Source organism: Martes martes, assembly GCF_963455335.1.
Source record: "Martes martes genome assembly, chromosome: 10".
Taxonomy (NCBI): Eukaryota; Metazoa; Chordata; class Mammalia; order Carnivora; family Mustelidae; genus Martes; species Martes martes.
In genome coordinates, this window is record NC_137898.1 from 78400801 (window position 1) to 78418650 (window position 17850).

At 42.1% G+C, this 17850-nt stretch overlaps 1 protein-coding gene across 1 annotated transcript; it reads left to right on the forward strand.

Moving 5' to 3' along the window:
* Positions 1 to 7995: 7995 nt before the first annotated feature.
* Positions 7996 to 9942, forward strand: LOC308350919 (lysine-specific demethylase 4D-like; the record flags this gene model as incomplete). The annotated part of the gene is made up of 1 exon (XM_080816370.1): positions 7996 to 9942. One exon carries the CDS (start codon positions 7996 to 7998, stop codon positions 9940 to 9942), a length of 1947 nt encoding a protein of 648 aa, XP_080672496.1.
* Positions 9943 to 17850: the final 7908 nt, after the last annotated feature.

Consider the following 17850-nt stretch of genomic DNA (forward strand, 5'->3'; position numbering starts at 1 on the left):
GTAAAGAAGGACTTCTATTCATCAAAAGATATGGAAAAGAGGGGCGCCTAGGTGGCCTGCTTGGTTAAGTGTGGGACTCTTGATTTTGGCTCAGGTCATGATCTCAGGTTTGTGAGATGGGTTTCCATTCTGGGCATGAAGTCTGCTTAAGATTCTCTCTCTCCCTTGCCCTCTGCCCCTCCCCCCAGCACTCTCTCTCTCTCTCTCTCTAAAAAAAAGAAAAAAAAAAAGAAAGAAAAGGAAAAATGAAAGAAAAAAAAAAGAGAGTGAAAAGACAAATCGAGGAAAAGAAACATATTGTATTACTCATATCCAAGAAAGAGCTAATATCCAGAATATATAAAGAATTCCTCCAAAGAAAGACAGACAACCCAGCAGAAAAAATGGACAAAATACTTGGTTAAGCACTAAATGAAAGAGGAAATCCTAGAGGCTAAGAAGCATATGAAAAATCGCTCACCCTCATTTGCGGTCAAGGAAATGCAAATCATAACAGGATACTCCTGTGCCATCACCTGATTGGCTAAAACTGAAAGGCTGACAAATCATCAAAGGTTTGCAAGCTTGAAGAACAACCAAGACCCTCATATGAAGCTAGGGTGCGTGTAAATTGGTAAAAACAATTAGAAAAAAAAAATAATTTGGCAAGATAAAGCATGAATTCGCATTCTATGACCAAGAAATCCATTCTCTAGGTATGAATGCATGTGTGTTCTCCCATGGACATGTTGGAGAATTTTTAGAGCGACGCTGTATGTAATGGGACCAGAAGCGGAGGCAACTCACAGGTCCATCCACAGCATAAACGTGTGTATGCTGAGTACTGGACAGCCCTGAGACAGAACAGAGTCCAGCTACGTGCGGCAACATAAAAATGACCAAAAAAGAAATGCACAGATGAATACAGGAAGGTACATAAGGTAGGATTCTATTGATATGTTTATATAAAGTTTTCAAAAATGGACACAATTTTAATTTTATGTTGTTTACCAAAATCAATATGCCTGTTGTTAGGGTAGGATTAGTCTAGAAGGTAGTGGGGGCTGTGATCCCAGAGGAGAAGCACAAGGCAGGATCCTGGGTGCCTGGTGATGTTCTCTTCTCTTGACCTGGGCGGTAGTTCTATTTTTGTTTACTCTGTAATTGTTTGTTAACGGTACATATATGCTTTCCAAATTTCTGTAAGTACTCTATATTTCATAATTTTAAAATGTTAAAAATCCTGCTTTCTGCTTTGAAAAAATTAAGTCATGCAGTGGTTCATAAAATCATTAGATTCATGTTGTTTTGTATTGCTTTGTAGACTTAAAAAGTCTATATCATATTTCCAATATTTTTCATTCTAATATCCTTTACGGATAGCTTCTTTTATTATTTATTTTGATATTTAGTAATATTTTATTTGGGGGGACAGGTTTTTAATTAATTAATTAATTAATTTTAAGATTTTTACTTATTTGAGACAGAGAGAGAGGGAAAGAGCACAAAGGGGGAGCAGATGGAGAGGGAGAGGCAGACTCCCCACTGAGCAAGGAGCACAACATGGGGGTCCCTCCCAGGACCCCGAGATCATGACCTGAGCTGAAGGCAGATGCTTAACTCACTGAGCCACCCACGTGACTCTAGATCAGTTTTAGATTAATGAAAAATTGAGAAGATAGCTCAGAAAGTTCCCATATCCCCCAACCCCTCCCACATACCTTTTCCCCTAGTATTTTTTTTTAATATATATATATATTTTGTATTCATTTGAGAGAGAGAGAGAGAGCAAAACAAGAGCAGGAGGAGGGGAAGGTCAGAGAAAGAGGGAAAAGCAGGCTCCCCACTGAGCAAGGAGCCCAACGTGGGGCTCCATCCCCAGACCCCAAGATCATGACCTTTTTTCCCCTAACTTCCCCCATGGTGCATGTGTCACAATTAACGAATGAGTATCAAGTGTTATGATTTAATAAAGGCTGTAGCTTGTTCAGATTACCTCAGGTTTTACCCAATGTTCTTTTTCTGTTCCAAGATGCCATCCAAGCTACCACATTACATTTAGTTTTTAAATGTCTCTTTAGGGGCTCCTGGGTGGCTCAGTGGGCTAAAGCCTCCGCCTTCTGCTCAGGTCATGATCCCAGGGTCCTGGGATCAAGCCCCGCATCGGGCTCTCTGCTCAGCAGGGAGCCTGCTCCCCTTCCTCTCTCTGCCTGCCTCTCTGCCTACTTGTGATCTCTGTCTGTCAAATAAATAAAATCTTTAAAAAATTTTTAAAAATGTCTCCTTAGGTTTCTCTCGGCTGTAATAGATTCTCAGACTTTCCTTGTTTCTCACAAAAATGCATATATATAGAAACTTGACAATTTGGGGGAGTACTGGTCAACTATATCATAGGATGTCCTCTGTCAGAATTTGTTTTTCTTATGATCCCCCTTGGTTTAGGTGTTCTTCGGCGGAAAGTTGCAGAGGTCCGGTGCCGTTTTTATCCCACCTTCTCAAGGGCATATCCTACCAACATAATGGATGACTCCCGATATTGACTTGGCTGAAATAGTGTTTGTCAGGGCCCTCCATTGTCAAATGACTCCCCTCATCCCTCACCACCCTGTACCCCTGAAGGCAGTCGGTAGTCACAGGGCACACTCCAGGAGCATGCTGTCATGCTCTCCTTTAGGGTGGACTACGTGTAAGTTATCTGGAATCTTCTGCAGGACTGATTTGCTTGCCTCTTCTCAGTTTGTTACTCAATCACTTATATCGATGTGAACTCAGAGGTATTCATCTTATAATCTGAGTTATAATTCAATAGTACTTTGATTATATTGTTGCCCAGGTTGGTTGAGTTCTGGCCATTAAGAGCTCTTTCCTGTGGTTCCTGGGCTCCTTGAGGTGCCCGCATCAATGTGTTTGTTCGTGTAGTCTGTCCTTCATTTCAAGCCTTGCAAGAAGCTCCAGGCTTGTGTAGTCTATCTCCCGCCCCAGTCCCAGAAAGTTCTTTTCCTCATGGGTTTCCCCAGTTCTTTATTTTTCATTAGAAGTATCAGTTTTCTGTTTTATTAGTCACATCTATTTTTTTAAAGATTTTATTTATTTATTTGACAGAGAGAGAGAGAGAGCCCACAAGCAGCAGGAGCAGCAGGCAGAGGGAGACGGAGACGCAGGCTCCCCACTGAGCAGAGAGCTCAGCTGGGGCTCGATCCCAAAACCCTGGGATGGTGACCTGAGCTGAAGGCAGACACCTCACTGACTGAGCCACCCAGGTGCCCCAATGGCTTCTATTTTCGTATATGTTCCTTTTCTCTCTTGCTTATTTTTCATGCTGTCATTATTTTGACTTCTTCCTTTTCTTTGGCTTAATACTGTTTTATCTTTTTTTTTTACTAATGGATTGATTTGAACATAAAAATCAATAGATTTTTACAAGGATATTACTGTAGATATTATGTAGATATCAATTTTCAAATAAATATAGTCGTGTACAGTTTTTCATTGTTGACTTGCAATGTTATTTCATTGTGTTCAAGACTATTTTCATTGCTATTTATTTTGAGGTCTTATATCAGTAAATATTTTTTATTATGTTTAGTTAGCCAGCATATAGTACATCATAAGTTTTGGTTGTAGTGCTCAATGCTTCATTAGTTGCACATAACACCCAGTGATTTTTTAAAAAAAGATTTTATTTATTTATTTGACAGCAAGAGAGGGAACACAGCAGAGGGAGAGGGAGAAGCAGGTTTCCCGCCAAGCAGGGAGCCTGACTTGGGGCTGGATCCCAGGACCCTGAGATCATGACCTGAGCCGAAGGCAGAGGTTTAACCCACTGAGCCACCCAGGTGCCCCAACACCCAGTGAATTTTTATAAATGTTTTATACTTATGTTTTATATGTATTGAAAACATCTTCCATATAATTCTCCATCTTTGCGTTCTCTATCTCTTGCTGCTATGTGGTTAGACAAAGTGTATTGCTGTAATATTTTTCTAGTGAGTTCTTCTCTTTGATAACTACAAGATATCTTTCTTTTATCCTATAAATGCATTTAATGTTAATTACTATCTTTTGTTCAATATTTGCCTGGTTTGACTCTCCCACTCCTTTATTTTCAACCTTAATTTGCTTGGTTTAAAGATTGGTTTGCTTGATTTAAAGATTGCTTTAAAAAAGAAAAAAACAGAAGAGCTTAGAGAAAGTAGGATAACTACCCAAGACCCTAGCCCCATGATTACATTAGATGGACACTGATTAAATCAAAATAGGTTACTGCCCAGGTATAAAACTAGAGCCATCAGGACTCCTGGCTACACTAGGAGGCTAGCTAGTAAGAGGACGCTGCCTCTCTGGGTCCTGGAGTACTTTCAGCTGGAATCAGTTTCTTTGGTAGAAGGTACGTCACTTTGTTATTTGTGCTTATGAGCAAAAGAATTATTTTTCTGTTATAAGTTTAAGAAAGTAACTGTAGTTATATATACACGTGTGTGTATGTATGTATATATATGTGTGTGTGTGTGTATATATATATATATATATACACAATTTACAATTGAGAAACATGCGTTGGGATTATCATTTTCTTGCGTTAAAACAGTTTTCTTATTTTTAAACTTGTTTTCAGACTTGTGGGTTTAATTTTTTTTCCTTCTATCTTCTTGGTAAAAATCACAGATTTTCAGGAAAAAGCACTGCATTTAGCAGGCTGGTATCCAAGAGAATGAAGAGGATTTCCTAGAACTGCAAAGGAGTAAACCAACAGAAAGGGAACTGAAGGGGCTCCTGGGTGGGTTAGTTGGTTAAGCATCTGCCTTGGGCTCAGGTCCTGATCTTGGGTCCTGGGATCAGAGCCCCATGTCAGGCTCCCTGCTCAGTGAGGATTCTGCTTCTCCCTCTCCCTCTCCCTCTGTGGTTGCTCTCTCTTAAATAAATAAATAAAATCTTAAAAAATAAAAAAAAAAAAGTCAGGGAACTGGGAAATATGTGGGACTAAATTAGAGACCTTGACTGGGTATGGGGCTAGCAGATTTGGGATGGGGCTGATTGAATTAGAATTAGGGTGGGACAGTATAGCTGGAGTTTGAGCAAAGCAAGTTTCATTTAAAGGCTGAATCCTTAAAGGGGACCATTTTCTAGGTCCTTGTGTATCATCATTTAATAGCAAGGTCTTCAGCTAGTAGAAAGCAAGCATTTCCTTTGGGTTTTGCTTTTGTTTTTTTCCTTTAAAGCATAAAACAGATGAAATAATGACATTTTATATCAGAAAGCAGGTTTTCCCTGGTAAAATTCTTTATTTATGCATTCAAAGTACAACTATTATGTACCTATCATTTTTAGTTTTTTTTTTTCATTGGGATCTTGTATTTCTGTTGCAAAAAGGGATGGAAACCTTCTTCCTATCCCATTAGAGCAGCCCCCCAAATCCACAATGTTGCTTTCCTCCACTGTGACTTGTGGTCAGTCGAGGTCCAGAAGCAGAGGTCCTCCTTCTGATGTTTGCTCAGAAAGTCAGTAGTAGTCCAGTGGCACCTCCCAGAGCCTCGTCACTCACCTTACGTTACTCATCACATAGGCATTTTATCATCTCTCACATGGTGAGAAAGATGAGTGCAAACACTTATTGGAAGAGAGGAAGAGATAACATTCACATAACTTTAATTCTGTGTACTGTTATAATTGTCCCATTTTATGATTATTGCTGTTAATCTCTCACTGTGCCTAACTTATACATTAAACTGTAGCATAGAAACATGTATAGGAAAAAAACAATACATTTGGGGTTCGGTACTATCCTCGGTTTCAAGCATCCCGTGGAGGTCTTGGAGTGTATCCCTGGAGGACAAGGGGAGACTACTGTCCAACTGATTATTAACTGGTGTGCAGAATGCTCTAGATTTCTGGATGCTAATCTGTGCCTAGAAACTTTGTTGAACCCTATTATTTCTAATAATTTATCTTTTGATGCAACATGATTGGGTTTTAATTAGATTGTTTCAAGTGTTTACCCACTAAGGATAATGAGCATATACATTAAGTGAACAATTAATGCACACACTTATGTTCTGTATTTTTTTTCTGCTTGTAGTTTACATAGGACTTCTTTTTTTCTGTTCTGGGACTCCTTTCCTCTTTTTAAAAATATGTGTATTAAAATAATGAAATAGATGTTGAGTTATTTCAGATATTTTTCTGCATCATATAAGATGATGACTTTTCCATTTCATTTGTTATGGTATTCAGTAACACTGCTAGAGGGTTTTTTTTGTTTGTTTGTTTTTTTACTTTTTAAAAGGTTTTATTTATTTATTTGAGAGAGAGAGAGCACAAGTCAGGGTGGGAGAGGGATAAGCAGCTTCTGCTGTTGATCGTGGAACCTGATGCAGGGCTCTATCCCTGGACCCCGAGATCATGACCTGAGCAGAAATCAAGAGTCCATTGCTTAACTGACTGAGCCACCCAGGGGCCCCCAAACTGTTAGTTTGTAAAGCATCCTTGCAATAATTTATCACGATGTGTTATTCTTTTAATGCCCTATTGTGGTAAAAATTTGATAAAATTTTGTTTAAGGTTTTTGCAACTTCTGGCCTAGATATCATTTACTGTATAGAGTGCTTATCCAATGTTGGGCCTTCTGGGTTTAGCTTCAAGGTTATGCTTGTAGCCTCAGAAAACAAACTGAGGGGTGGTTCAGTCACCTCGAGTATTTACTTTTTTATTTTGTATATTTTGGTGAGAACATTTAAGTTCTACTCTCATAAAATTTCAATTACACAGCACAGTTTATCAAGGAAAGTCATTGTGTTTTACATTAGATCCTCAGAACATTCTCGGCTTACAGTCTTTTACCAACCTCTTCCTATTGCTCCCAGCCCCTCCCAACAGCTTTTTCCACTCTGTTTCTGTTTCAACTTAAAAAATTTTTTTTTTCAAGATTCCGTGTATAAGGGATAACATGCAGTATTTGTCTTTCTCTATCTGGTTTACCTCAATTAGCATCATGCTCTCAAGGTCTATGTTGTCCCAAATGGTAGGATCTCATCTTTCTCCTAAAAGATGAATGGTATTATATATATATATATACACACACATCACACATCACATACATATATATATATATATATATACACATATCACATGGTGTGTGTATATATATATATATATATATATCACACCTTTCTTGTTAATAGAGAAGTTGAGAATTATTTTTATTGGAGTTTAATTAACATTCAGTGTTACATTGGTTTCAGGTGTACATATAGTGATTCAATAATGCTATACATTACTCAGTGCTCAACACGATAGGTGTACTCTAAATCACCTTCCACTGTTTCACCCATCCCCCCCCCCCCGCAACCCTTATTTGTTCTCTGTATTTAAGAGTCTATCTTTTCGTTTAATTCTTTTTTGTTTGTTCTTTTTTGTTTCTTAAATTTCACATATAAGTGAAATTATATGGTGTCTTTGTCTGACTTATTTCACTTACCATAATACTCGTCAGGTCCATTAATGTTGCTGCAAACCGCAAGATCTCACTCCTTTTTATGGCAGAATGAGATCCCATTGTATATATATACCACTTCTTTATCCATTCATCTATGCGTGGACACTTGGGTTGCTTCCATATCTTGGCCATTGTGAATAATGTTGCAATAAACATGGGGGTACAGATCTCTCTTTGGTACTCTGCTTTCATTTCCTTTGGGTATATACTGGGAAGTGGGATTGCTAGGTCCATGTGTTAGCTCTATGTAATCTTTGAGGAACGTCCACACTGTTTTCCGTAGGGGCTGCACCAATAGACACTCCAGCCAACAGTGCAATTTTTGCACTGCATTTCCAACTTTGAAATGAACACTTCTGTACCAATTTTCTAATTGTTGCTAAATTGGTGTTTCTTTTGTCATCTATTTGTTTTCAAACATTCTGTATGCTTTTCTTAGAATAAGCTTTTAAACATTCTTGAGGAGACTTTCTGCTGCCATGAAGTCCAACCACTGTGGTCGCCGGAAGGCAAGTTATGCAGTCATGACCTTCCACCCAACCGCGGAGGAATTTAAAGATTTCGATAAATACATTGCTTACATGGAATCCCAGGGTGCACACCGAGCAGGCCTCGCCAAGGTGATTCCACCCAAGGAATGGAGGGCCAGGCCGACCTATGACGACATCAGTGACATCCTAATAGCAACTCCCCTCCAGCAGGTGGTCTCCGGGCAGGCAGGTGTGTTTACTCAATACCATAAAAAGAAGAAAGCCACGACAGTGGGCGAGTACCGCCGTCTGGCAAACAGCGGGAAGTATCAGACTCCCCCACACTCGGGGTTTGAGGATTTGGAGCGAAAATACTGGAAGACGCGTCTCTACGACTCTCCCATCTATGGCGCTGACATCAGCGGCTCCTTGTTCGACGAAAACACCAAAGAGTGGAACCTGGGACACCTGGGAACCATCCAGGACCTGCTGGAGCAGGAGTGCGGCGTGGTGATCGAGGGCGTGAACACCCCCTACCTGTACTTCGGCATGTGGAAGACCACGTTCGCCTGGCACACGGAGGACATGGACCTCTACAGCATCAACTACCTGCACTTCGGGGAGCCCAAGACTTGGTACGCGGTGCCCCCGGAGCACGGCCAGCGCCTGGAACGCCTGGCCACGGAGCTCTTCCCGGGCAGCGCCCGCGCCTGCGAGGCCTTCCTGCGGCACAAGGTGGCTCTCATCTCGCCCACGGTGCTCAAGGACAACGGGATCCCGTTCAGTCGGATCACGCAGGAGGCGGGCGAGTTCATGGTGACCTTTCCCTATGGCTACCACTCTGGCTTCAACCACGGCTTCAACTGCGCCGAAGCCATCAACTTCGCCACCCCGCGCTGGATCGATTACGGCAAGGTGGCCTCCCAGTGCAGCTGCGGGGAGGCCAGGGTCACCTTTTCCATGGACGCCTTCGTGCGCATCCTGCAGCCCGAGCGCTATGAGCTGTGGAAGCGCGGGCAGGACCGGGCTGCTGTGGACCACACGGAGCCCGCGGCGCCCGGCGGTCCGGAGCTGAGCGCCTGGCGGGAGGTGCGCGGCCCCGGGAGAGGCCGGTGGAGCCTGCGGCACCTGCCACCGCGCCGGGCCCCACGGGCCCCGCGGCCCGGGGCTGCTGGCTGGAGCCCCCGCCGCCGCCGCCGCCGCCGCCGCCCGGCTCTGCGCCAGGCCTCGCCGCGCCCCTTGCGCACCCAGAGTTCCTCCTCTGCTGCCCAGTGCGGGGCTGTCCCCGGCCGCCCCTCCGGGGAGCCCGGCCCCACCGGGCCACAGCCCCCCACTCCCTGTGTCCCAGGTCCCCGGCCCTCCCCTGGCAGGTGTGGTCCTGGTCGTCGTCCTCGGGAACAGGAGGGGGCTCAGGAGACTCAGGGGCCTAGCCTCCAAGCCCGGGCCAAGAGGCGCGTCTTGGGGGGAGCAGGGCACACAGCTCTGCACTCTGAGGCTCAGCCCTTTCCTGTGGATGGAGGCTGGGTGGACAAGCCCGCACCACTGAACCTTGGATTCCGGTTTTATGCTCAGGCTTCTGGGTGCTCCTGTGCCCCTGATCTTCAACCCTTAGGGCCCCCATTGAATCCTGATTATCAGATGCACCCTGGCCCGTGCCTGCTGTCCCTGGACAGTATTAGAGTCAGCTTCTCTGACAGTGTTCCCCTCGCTCTTCCTGATGTCACCAGAACTCAGAAAACATGCCCCCGGAACGCTGATGGGCACTGCAGGGCCCCTCTGACCCTCTCTAAGGTTGTAATGATGGACCACACTTATGCCTCTATGAATCTGACACCAGCTCCAGCTGCCAGCGTCTCTTCCGTCCCTGATTCTGATCCTCTGGGATTAAAGCCAGGGGCAGCTGCGCTTTTTGAATCCTGGGATTTGTTCAGGCTTGATGGAAGATCTTCAGCCTTTGAGCTGTTGACTTTTGAAGACTTTACCCAATGTGGCTGCATCTGACTGTCAAGCTGGGGAAGCGTAGGCTGGTCCTAGCTCAGTAGAGGGGCTTTGTCTTCTAGAAAAGACAGGTTACCAAAGATGCCAGAGACTTTCTCCTGCTAGGACAGCCAGGACTCCCAGTGAGTGGCTCCCAACAGCTGCCCACAGAATGCTGTAGTACTTCTCAGGGAATCTCAGCCCACCCCCGAGCACTGAAAGGTCTTTGGACTCTGCCTTGGCCTAGATGCCACGGATGCTGCTTGTTTCTGAGGTCACACCCCGGGATATCTGCCCCGCAGTAATTCGGGGCAACACTGGGTGTTGCTGAGAATCTGACCGAGCTCCTCCGTCCTCATATTGCATCTGGGCCTCTAAGTCACTGATCTGAGCTGCCCCTGGGCATTTCTACAGCCACAACTGAGCCCCAGAAGAATCTCCTGCTTCAGCAGCTCTGACACACCCTACCTTTCAGGCCAAAGCTCAGGCTGAAACCAGAGCGCGTTGAGTCTGTCAGCCAATTCCGCCTCAGGGATGTTTTTAACTTTATCGATGTTTCTTAAAGTTGTTATCTATACTGTGTATCTGCAAAGCAAAGAAAGGTTAAAATCCTTAAAATAGATTTTTTTTTAAAATGTATTTAAGGGGCGCCTAGGTGGCTCAGCGGGTTAAGCCTCTGCCTTCGGCTCAGGTCATGGTCTCAAGGTGTTGGGATGGGGCCCCACATCGGGCTCTCTGCTCAGCAGGGAGCCTGCTTCCCCCCTCTCTGCCTGCCTCTCTGCCTACTTGTGATCTCTCTCTGTCAAATAAATAAATAAAATAAAATGTATTTAAAACAAGACGACAGGTCCAAAATGAAGCATCTTGTGATAAACCCCATGTCACAAAAGAGAGACTTAACTATAAGTTTAAGCTCTCTCAGCAATGGAGGTTTAAACCAGCTTATCAGGGATCGCCTGGCCAGTACTAGTGAGGGGATCTGCCTGCTAGACTCCCCCCATCCTTTTTTTTTTTAATTTTTAATTTTTTAAATTTTTATTTATTTGACAGAGGGAGACACAGCGAGAGAGGGAACATAAGCAGGGGGAACGGGAGAGGGAAAAGCTGGCTTCCCGCCGAGCAGGGAGCCTGATGCAGGACCCGATTCCAGGACCCCAGGGACCATGACCCAAGCCAAAGGCAGACACCCAACTGACTGAGCCACCCTGGCGCCCCTCCCCCCCATCCTTTAAGTAACTCTGCTGTACCCAGCCCAATTTTTGGCCTAATGTGACTTCATTGTTCCTATTCCCTTCCGCCTGTGAAAGTCTTTCATCTTGGAGTTCCTGTCTATCTGCTAGATTGGATGCTGCCTGATTTGAATTGATTTCTGCTCAAATAAAGTCTAAAAATTTTTTACATGCCTCAGTATTTTAACAGTCTGAACAGAGTGATTCAGAATACTTAAAAAGAACAAGCAAAACGATGCCACACAAAATACAAGCAGAGAGCAGGTGTCGTGGGTCTTAATATCAGACAAGCCAGAATGGAGACTAAAAGGAAATAGAAAGGTTTTTTATAACACCAATGGCTAAATTTCACCAAGTACATAGAGCCATCATGAATGTCCATGCAACTTTGACAAACTATAAATTATTCTTTAGATGAAAAGCAGATTTTAAAACAGAACAAGTTGAAAGAATCACATCAAAATAGGAGAATTTGTCACTTTATGTGATATTATGATTTGTAACGAGAAATAGACATTGACCTTTATCCCCATTTCTGGCATAGAGCTCCTAAAACCCTTAGAATGATAAAGGTGTCTTTTGTTACATTAGCGATGTGATTTTTGCAATGCCTGTAGGTCACCTAAATGTGACTCACCAGAGAAACCAACCTTGTGATTAGAGGGTTGGAACTTTCAGACCCACGTCCTTGACCTCCAGCAAGGGGATGAGAGGCTGCAGGTTGAATCAATTGCCAATGGCCAATGATTTAACCAATCAGGTCTAGGTGATGAAACCATCGGTTTGGAAAGCTTCCGAGTTGGTGAATACATTGGGGTGCGGGGAGAGGGCCAGGAAGCTCTGCACCCCTTCCCTCTTCCTTGTCCTAGGCATCTTTTCTATCCAGCTGTTCCTGAGTCATATCATTTTATTAAAAAACTGGTGTCCTAGTAAATAAAATGTTTTCCGCATTCTGTGAGCTATTCTGACAAATTAATCAAGCCGAAGGAAGGGGTCGGGAGATTTTTAGCTAGTTGGTCAGAAGTATAGGCAAGTGCTGAAGAGGGGGTGGGCAAGCTGGGGGGGAATGCAGGGGGTACAGCAGTCTTGACACTGTAACTTGTAGCTCCTGATACTATCTCCAGGTAGATGGTTTTGTTACAGGATTTGTGTCCCCTTAGTGCCCACGGTTCTCTTGGTCGTGCTCCTTTGAAGAATGAAGAGGTAGACCAGGCGGAGAGTGGTAGGCAGCAGAGCAAGTTTAATTGAGCAAGAGTACAAAGCTCCTGGAGAGGGAGGGGTCCCAAGTGGGTTGTCCCCAGAGTTTCTAAGTTTGGGGGTTTTTATGAACTCTTTTCCGGAACTTTCTTAAGCAATCAGGGAGTGCTGAGTCATGCCAATCAGGGCTTTGGTCATGTAACTGTCTACTTATTGGGTTAAAGTGCATGTGCTGATGGTCCCTTTTTGCTGCCATGTGGGGGCTTATGTCTTACCTGTCCCTTACCCGTGATTTTAACAAATGCTTTTGCAGTTAATTGTCTTATTTTAGGAGGTTTTACAGAAGTCATTTGTGCACAGGCTGCAAAGCAGAATGTCAGTGGGGTCCTGTCTAAACTGCAAAATGGGACGTCAGTGCTGTTTTATCTTAGCTGTCCTGACTCCGTATTCCCTTGCTGGGGACCTTGGCCCCAACTACCTACCTGTCCACCTGACTCCTAACAGTTTCAGAATTGAGTTGAGTTCTTGTACAACCTGCTGGTATTCTGAGCATTGGCAGTGGTGCTGGTGCGGGGAAACTGGGACACACATCACAATTGGGTGGGCAGAACCCCCTTTACCTAACCTAGTGCAAAACAGAAAAAATGGACAGACATAAGGATGTCAAAAACTTAAACAACATTAACAATAGGGCAGAACTTATGTACCTGGTAGTAAGGAACACTCGCTTTTGTCAAGTGCCATTGGATCAATCACAAAAATTGACAATATATTAGGGTGAAAAAAAGCATCAATAATTCCAAAAACAAAGTAAGAAAAAAACCCTTATCATTATTGTGTGATTATCACACTATAACCCTAGAAATTAGGGGTGCCTAGGTGGCTTAGTCAGTTGGGCATCTGACTCTTGGTTTTGGCTCAGGTGGTGAGACATTAATTTCATTTCTAAAAAATTAATTTCTAGTTTTTTTGTTTTTGCTTTTTATTTTAGAAAGAGAGAGCATGTGAAAGGGGTTACAGAGGGAGAGAGAAAGAATTCTCAAGCAGATGCCCCCCCAAAATTCAAAGTTTTAAAGCAAGCACAACATTGATAGAAAAACCTAATAAATTGCATAATGAGAGCAAATAATAGGCAAATGTTCTTTATGAACATCCATTCAAAAGCTTTAAATTAAAATTAGCTAAGACAAGGTAACTACATTATAAAAATGTAGTGACTAAGTGGGGCTTATTGCAGGAAGGTAATGTTGGTTTAAAATTTAAAAAATCTGGTAATATAACTTACCTCATTAATAGTTCCAAGAATGAAAGTTATATAACCATTTTTATGGATGCTTTAAACACACCCCACATATGAATCAATGAAAGAACAATTCCTTAAAATGAAAGCATTTTCTGTACCTAGTTAGCTATTTTATGTTTGAGACATTTCTACCAGCAATTACAATAGAATTAGAAGTATAAACCAAGGCAAAATATTAGAACTTTAAGTGATGGAAGGGAAGTGATGAAATTAGTCTTTTTTTTTAAGTAGGTATGATTAAAAACCTAGAAAACCCAAGGAGTATAGTTCTATCTTTGTTGTTTTTGTCTCACTCTACCCTAGCAGGGTTCTGTGCTCCCAGGTTTTACTTCTTGGAAGAAGAATTCAATCAAAACTTTGTTGTCCTGTGGTGCCTGGGTGGCTCAGTTAGTTCAGCGTCTGCCTTTGGCTCAGGTCATGATCCCAGAGTCCCAGGATCGAGCCCCACATTGGGCTCCCTGCTCATCGGGGAGTCTGCTTCTCTTTCTCCCACTCCTCCTGCTCATACTCTCTCTCACTTTCTCTCTCAAATAAACAAGTAAAATCTTAAAAAAAAACCCCAAACAATTTTGTTTTTTATCTAAAATGAATAACAAAAGGAGAGAACCAAGACAACCAGACATTTGGAGATTTCCAATTAGATAAAAAAATAGATACATATTGGGTATATTTTATGCAAACTGAGGGAGTAGTCAGCTTTGGTTAAGGATCGTTGAAGTCAAAATTTCAGAAAAGGTGAGGTCACAGGGTGACTAAGTTGGCGTGAGGATAAAGATCATTTAAGAAAGGGAAGAGGTAAGCTTGTCACCTTTCACATTTTCCTTGTTTACATCGGTGGTCACCCACACCAGTCATTTCGGTTGACCCTGAACAACATGGGTTTAAACTTTGAGAGTCTATTTATATGTAGATTTGTTCCAGTACGGTACTGGAAATGCATTTTCTCTTCCTTTTTGATCCTTCCTTCCTTCCTTCCTTCCTTCCTTCCTTTCTTATTAGAGAGAGAGAGTGAGAGCAGGGGAAAGGGGGAAGGGGCAGAGAGAGAATCTTAAGCAGGCTCTTGGTGCAGCACCGGCTCGATCTTTTGACCCGAGCTGAAATCAAGAGTTGGATGCTTAACCGACTGAGCCTCCCAACCCCCCCACTTCCTTTTGATTCTCTTAATAGCATTTTCTTTAGTTTATTTTATTGTAAGAATTCAGTATATAATAAAAAGAACATAAAGTATGTGTTAATTGACTAATCAGTAAGGCTTCTCGTCAACAGTAGGCTTTATGTTTGGGGAAATCAAAAGTTATTTTCAGATTTTCAACTGTGTGTTACCTCTAACCTCCACATTGTACTGTACAAAGGTGTACCGTATTTTAAACTTTCTGCCTTTTCCAGAACCTCCGTTTTATCACTCCTCCCATTTTTAGGCAGATGACCTTAACCCCTACTTACTAATGAAGGTTCCAGAATGATCTTGGACATCTCTCCTTTGAACTTCGGCAACACTCTATAATAGATTCTTGAGCACAGACAATACGCCAGGAACCATACCAAGCATAAAGATCAGTAGATCATTTAATACACAAAATCGCCTAATGTGGTAGAGGGTATTACTAATCTCATTATATAGATGAAGAAATAAAATTACAGAAAAATCAGATAAAATGCTTAAGGTCACCATTTAGTAAATATTGGGATCAGTGTTCAAATCCAACTTGCCAATTAGTGCTCATTCTGCACATGTCTTATCTCCCCGTGGATATAAACATCTTCTGACTCATTTTTGTATTCTCCATTGAACTTATATTGATACCTTAAGCATTGCAGTCACTCAATTCATTTAGCTAGGGTTTTTCAACTCTCACCTGACTAAAAATTTCTCTGGATCCTTACCTTTCCACCTTTTTGTGGATTTTAATTTTAATTCTTTTTTTTTTAAAGATTTTATTTATTTATTTGACAGAGACAGAGATCACAAGTAGGCAGAGAGGCAGGCAGAGAGAGAGGAGGAAGCAGGCTCCCCGCTGAGCAGAGAGCCCGATGCCGGGCTCGATCCCAGAACCCTGGAATCATGACCCGAGCCGAAGGCAGAGGCTTTAACCCACTGAGCCACCCAGGCGCCCCTTTAATTTTAATTCTATCTTGAATTACAGTGCAGATCCATGGGATTGGATTAGGATACAGCTGATTGAATTAAAGTGTTACTACGGAGTTCCTGGAAGGCTCAGTCAGTTAGATCTGTGACTCTTGATCTCAGGGTCCTGAGCTCAAGCCCCTCTTTGGGCATAGAGCTTACTTAAAAATAAAAATATAATAAATAAAATGTTGTTGGCTTATCACCCCATTCCTTTTCATTTTGAAAACAGCTCCAGTGAGAAAGCACTTTATGGATCTGGGAGTGTCTTGTTTGAAATTGGGATTTCATATCACTGGAAGATAGGCTATGTATTATTGTTTTTTGAGGGTTTATTTTTTTTTCTTGTTAAGTATGTGAAATTGATGGAAAGGGAGAACTTTCTCTGTTAAAAGTCTAAAGCTTTTGCTTTTCAGTTGTGGAAATATTTTCTAATTTTTGCAATGGAAATCATAATAGATGGGGTTTCTATTTCTCCTGGATTAAAAATGAATACATATATATAATTAAATAAAAATGAATATATATATATATATATATATATATATATATATATACACACACACTAAGTTATTGTCTCATGGGTGGTAACTAGTTTTGCTATGTTGTCATGTTAAAAGTTTTAAAGTCAGGGTGAGTGGGTGGCTCAGTTGGTTAAATGTCTAACTCTTGGGTTTGGCTCAGGTTGTGATCTCAGGGTCGTGAGAACAAGCCCCATCTGGAGCTTTGTGTTGGGCGTGGAGCCTACTTATTCTCTTTCTCTGTCTCTCCCTCTGCTTATTCCACCCCCATCTATCTCTCAAATAAAATAAATAAATAAATACAATCTTTTAAAAAAAAGTCTTAAAGACAGATTTTATCAGGCAATCTTTATTTTATGGGAAACTGAAGCAGTAGACCAGAGTTTGACATGAAGATTTTGAAGGATATCGAGGGATTGGATGAGAAGAGTGCTCAGTGAATTCAGTTTTTGGTAGAATACATAGTCAATTCATCCTGCTTCATTTTGAGGTCGCAGTCAAACAGGAAAGCATATTTCTGGATCTTGGAAAATGTTTGTGGGAAATCAGGATTTCATATTGTTGGACAATTGCCTGTTTATTCCTCCATCCTTGTTCTTTAAAACAAACAAGCATGTAAAAGAGGTTAAGGCAGGAACTATTTACATTTGATATAGAGTTTAAAATTTTTAAATCTTTACTTTTTCTTTAGGTGATTAAGAACATTTTAAAAAATTTTTTAAATCAAATCTTCGCACTATTAAGGCATGTACGTTTTTGTACCTTTTCGTCTTCAGGCTTGAAAGAAATATTTTTACCCCAAATAGTTGTTTTTGTTTTTGTTTTTGTTTTTGTTTTGTGAGATGGTAACAAACTGAGGTATACTAGCAGTGAAAAAGAACCTTTTGGAGACTGACAGGTCTGCTGACAACAGAATTATATTGGAGCTGATTGAATAAAACTTTTCTTTCAATTATGACTATCTTCAACAATATTTTTTTATTGAAATACCAGTCAAAAACTATCCCATTTCCTTTGTGCAAGAAACTGCTGAAAATAGGATTTAGTTCCTGAACGAATTGGCAGGCTGGGGGTATTCTTATAATTTTAGTTGCTTGAAGAGTTCAAGTTAGAATGGGTGGTGGTGGCTCCTGACATCTGTGAGAGCCTTTACCACTGTAGCAACCAATACTTAACGTTTATACGATTCTGGGTTTCATGAGGACCTCCAGCCACCTCAGCTCTATCCAGAATAGACCTTAGGATTTAGGACTTTGATGCTTATTCATTTGAAACTATAGCATCTCAGGAACATGGCACCTAGAATCTAAGCTGTACAATAAGGACGGTCCGTCCAGTCGTGAAAAATATTTACATATTTCAAAAGTGCGTTGCTTACATGGAACACGGAATCCAAACACAGGCACAGAACCCGTCTGGCTGAGAAATGGGAAACCAGAACGCCGGATACCGCTGCAATAGCCACTCCTGTCCAGCAGGGGGCGAGGGGGCGGGGAGTCTGTTCACTAGATACACCGAAAGAGGGGGCCGGGCTGCGGGGAAGCACCGCCCGCTGGC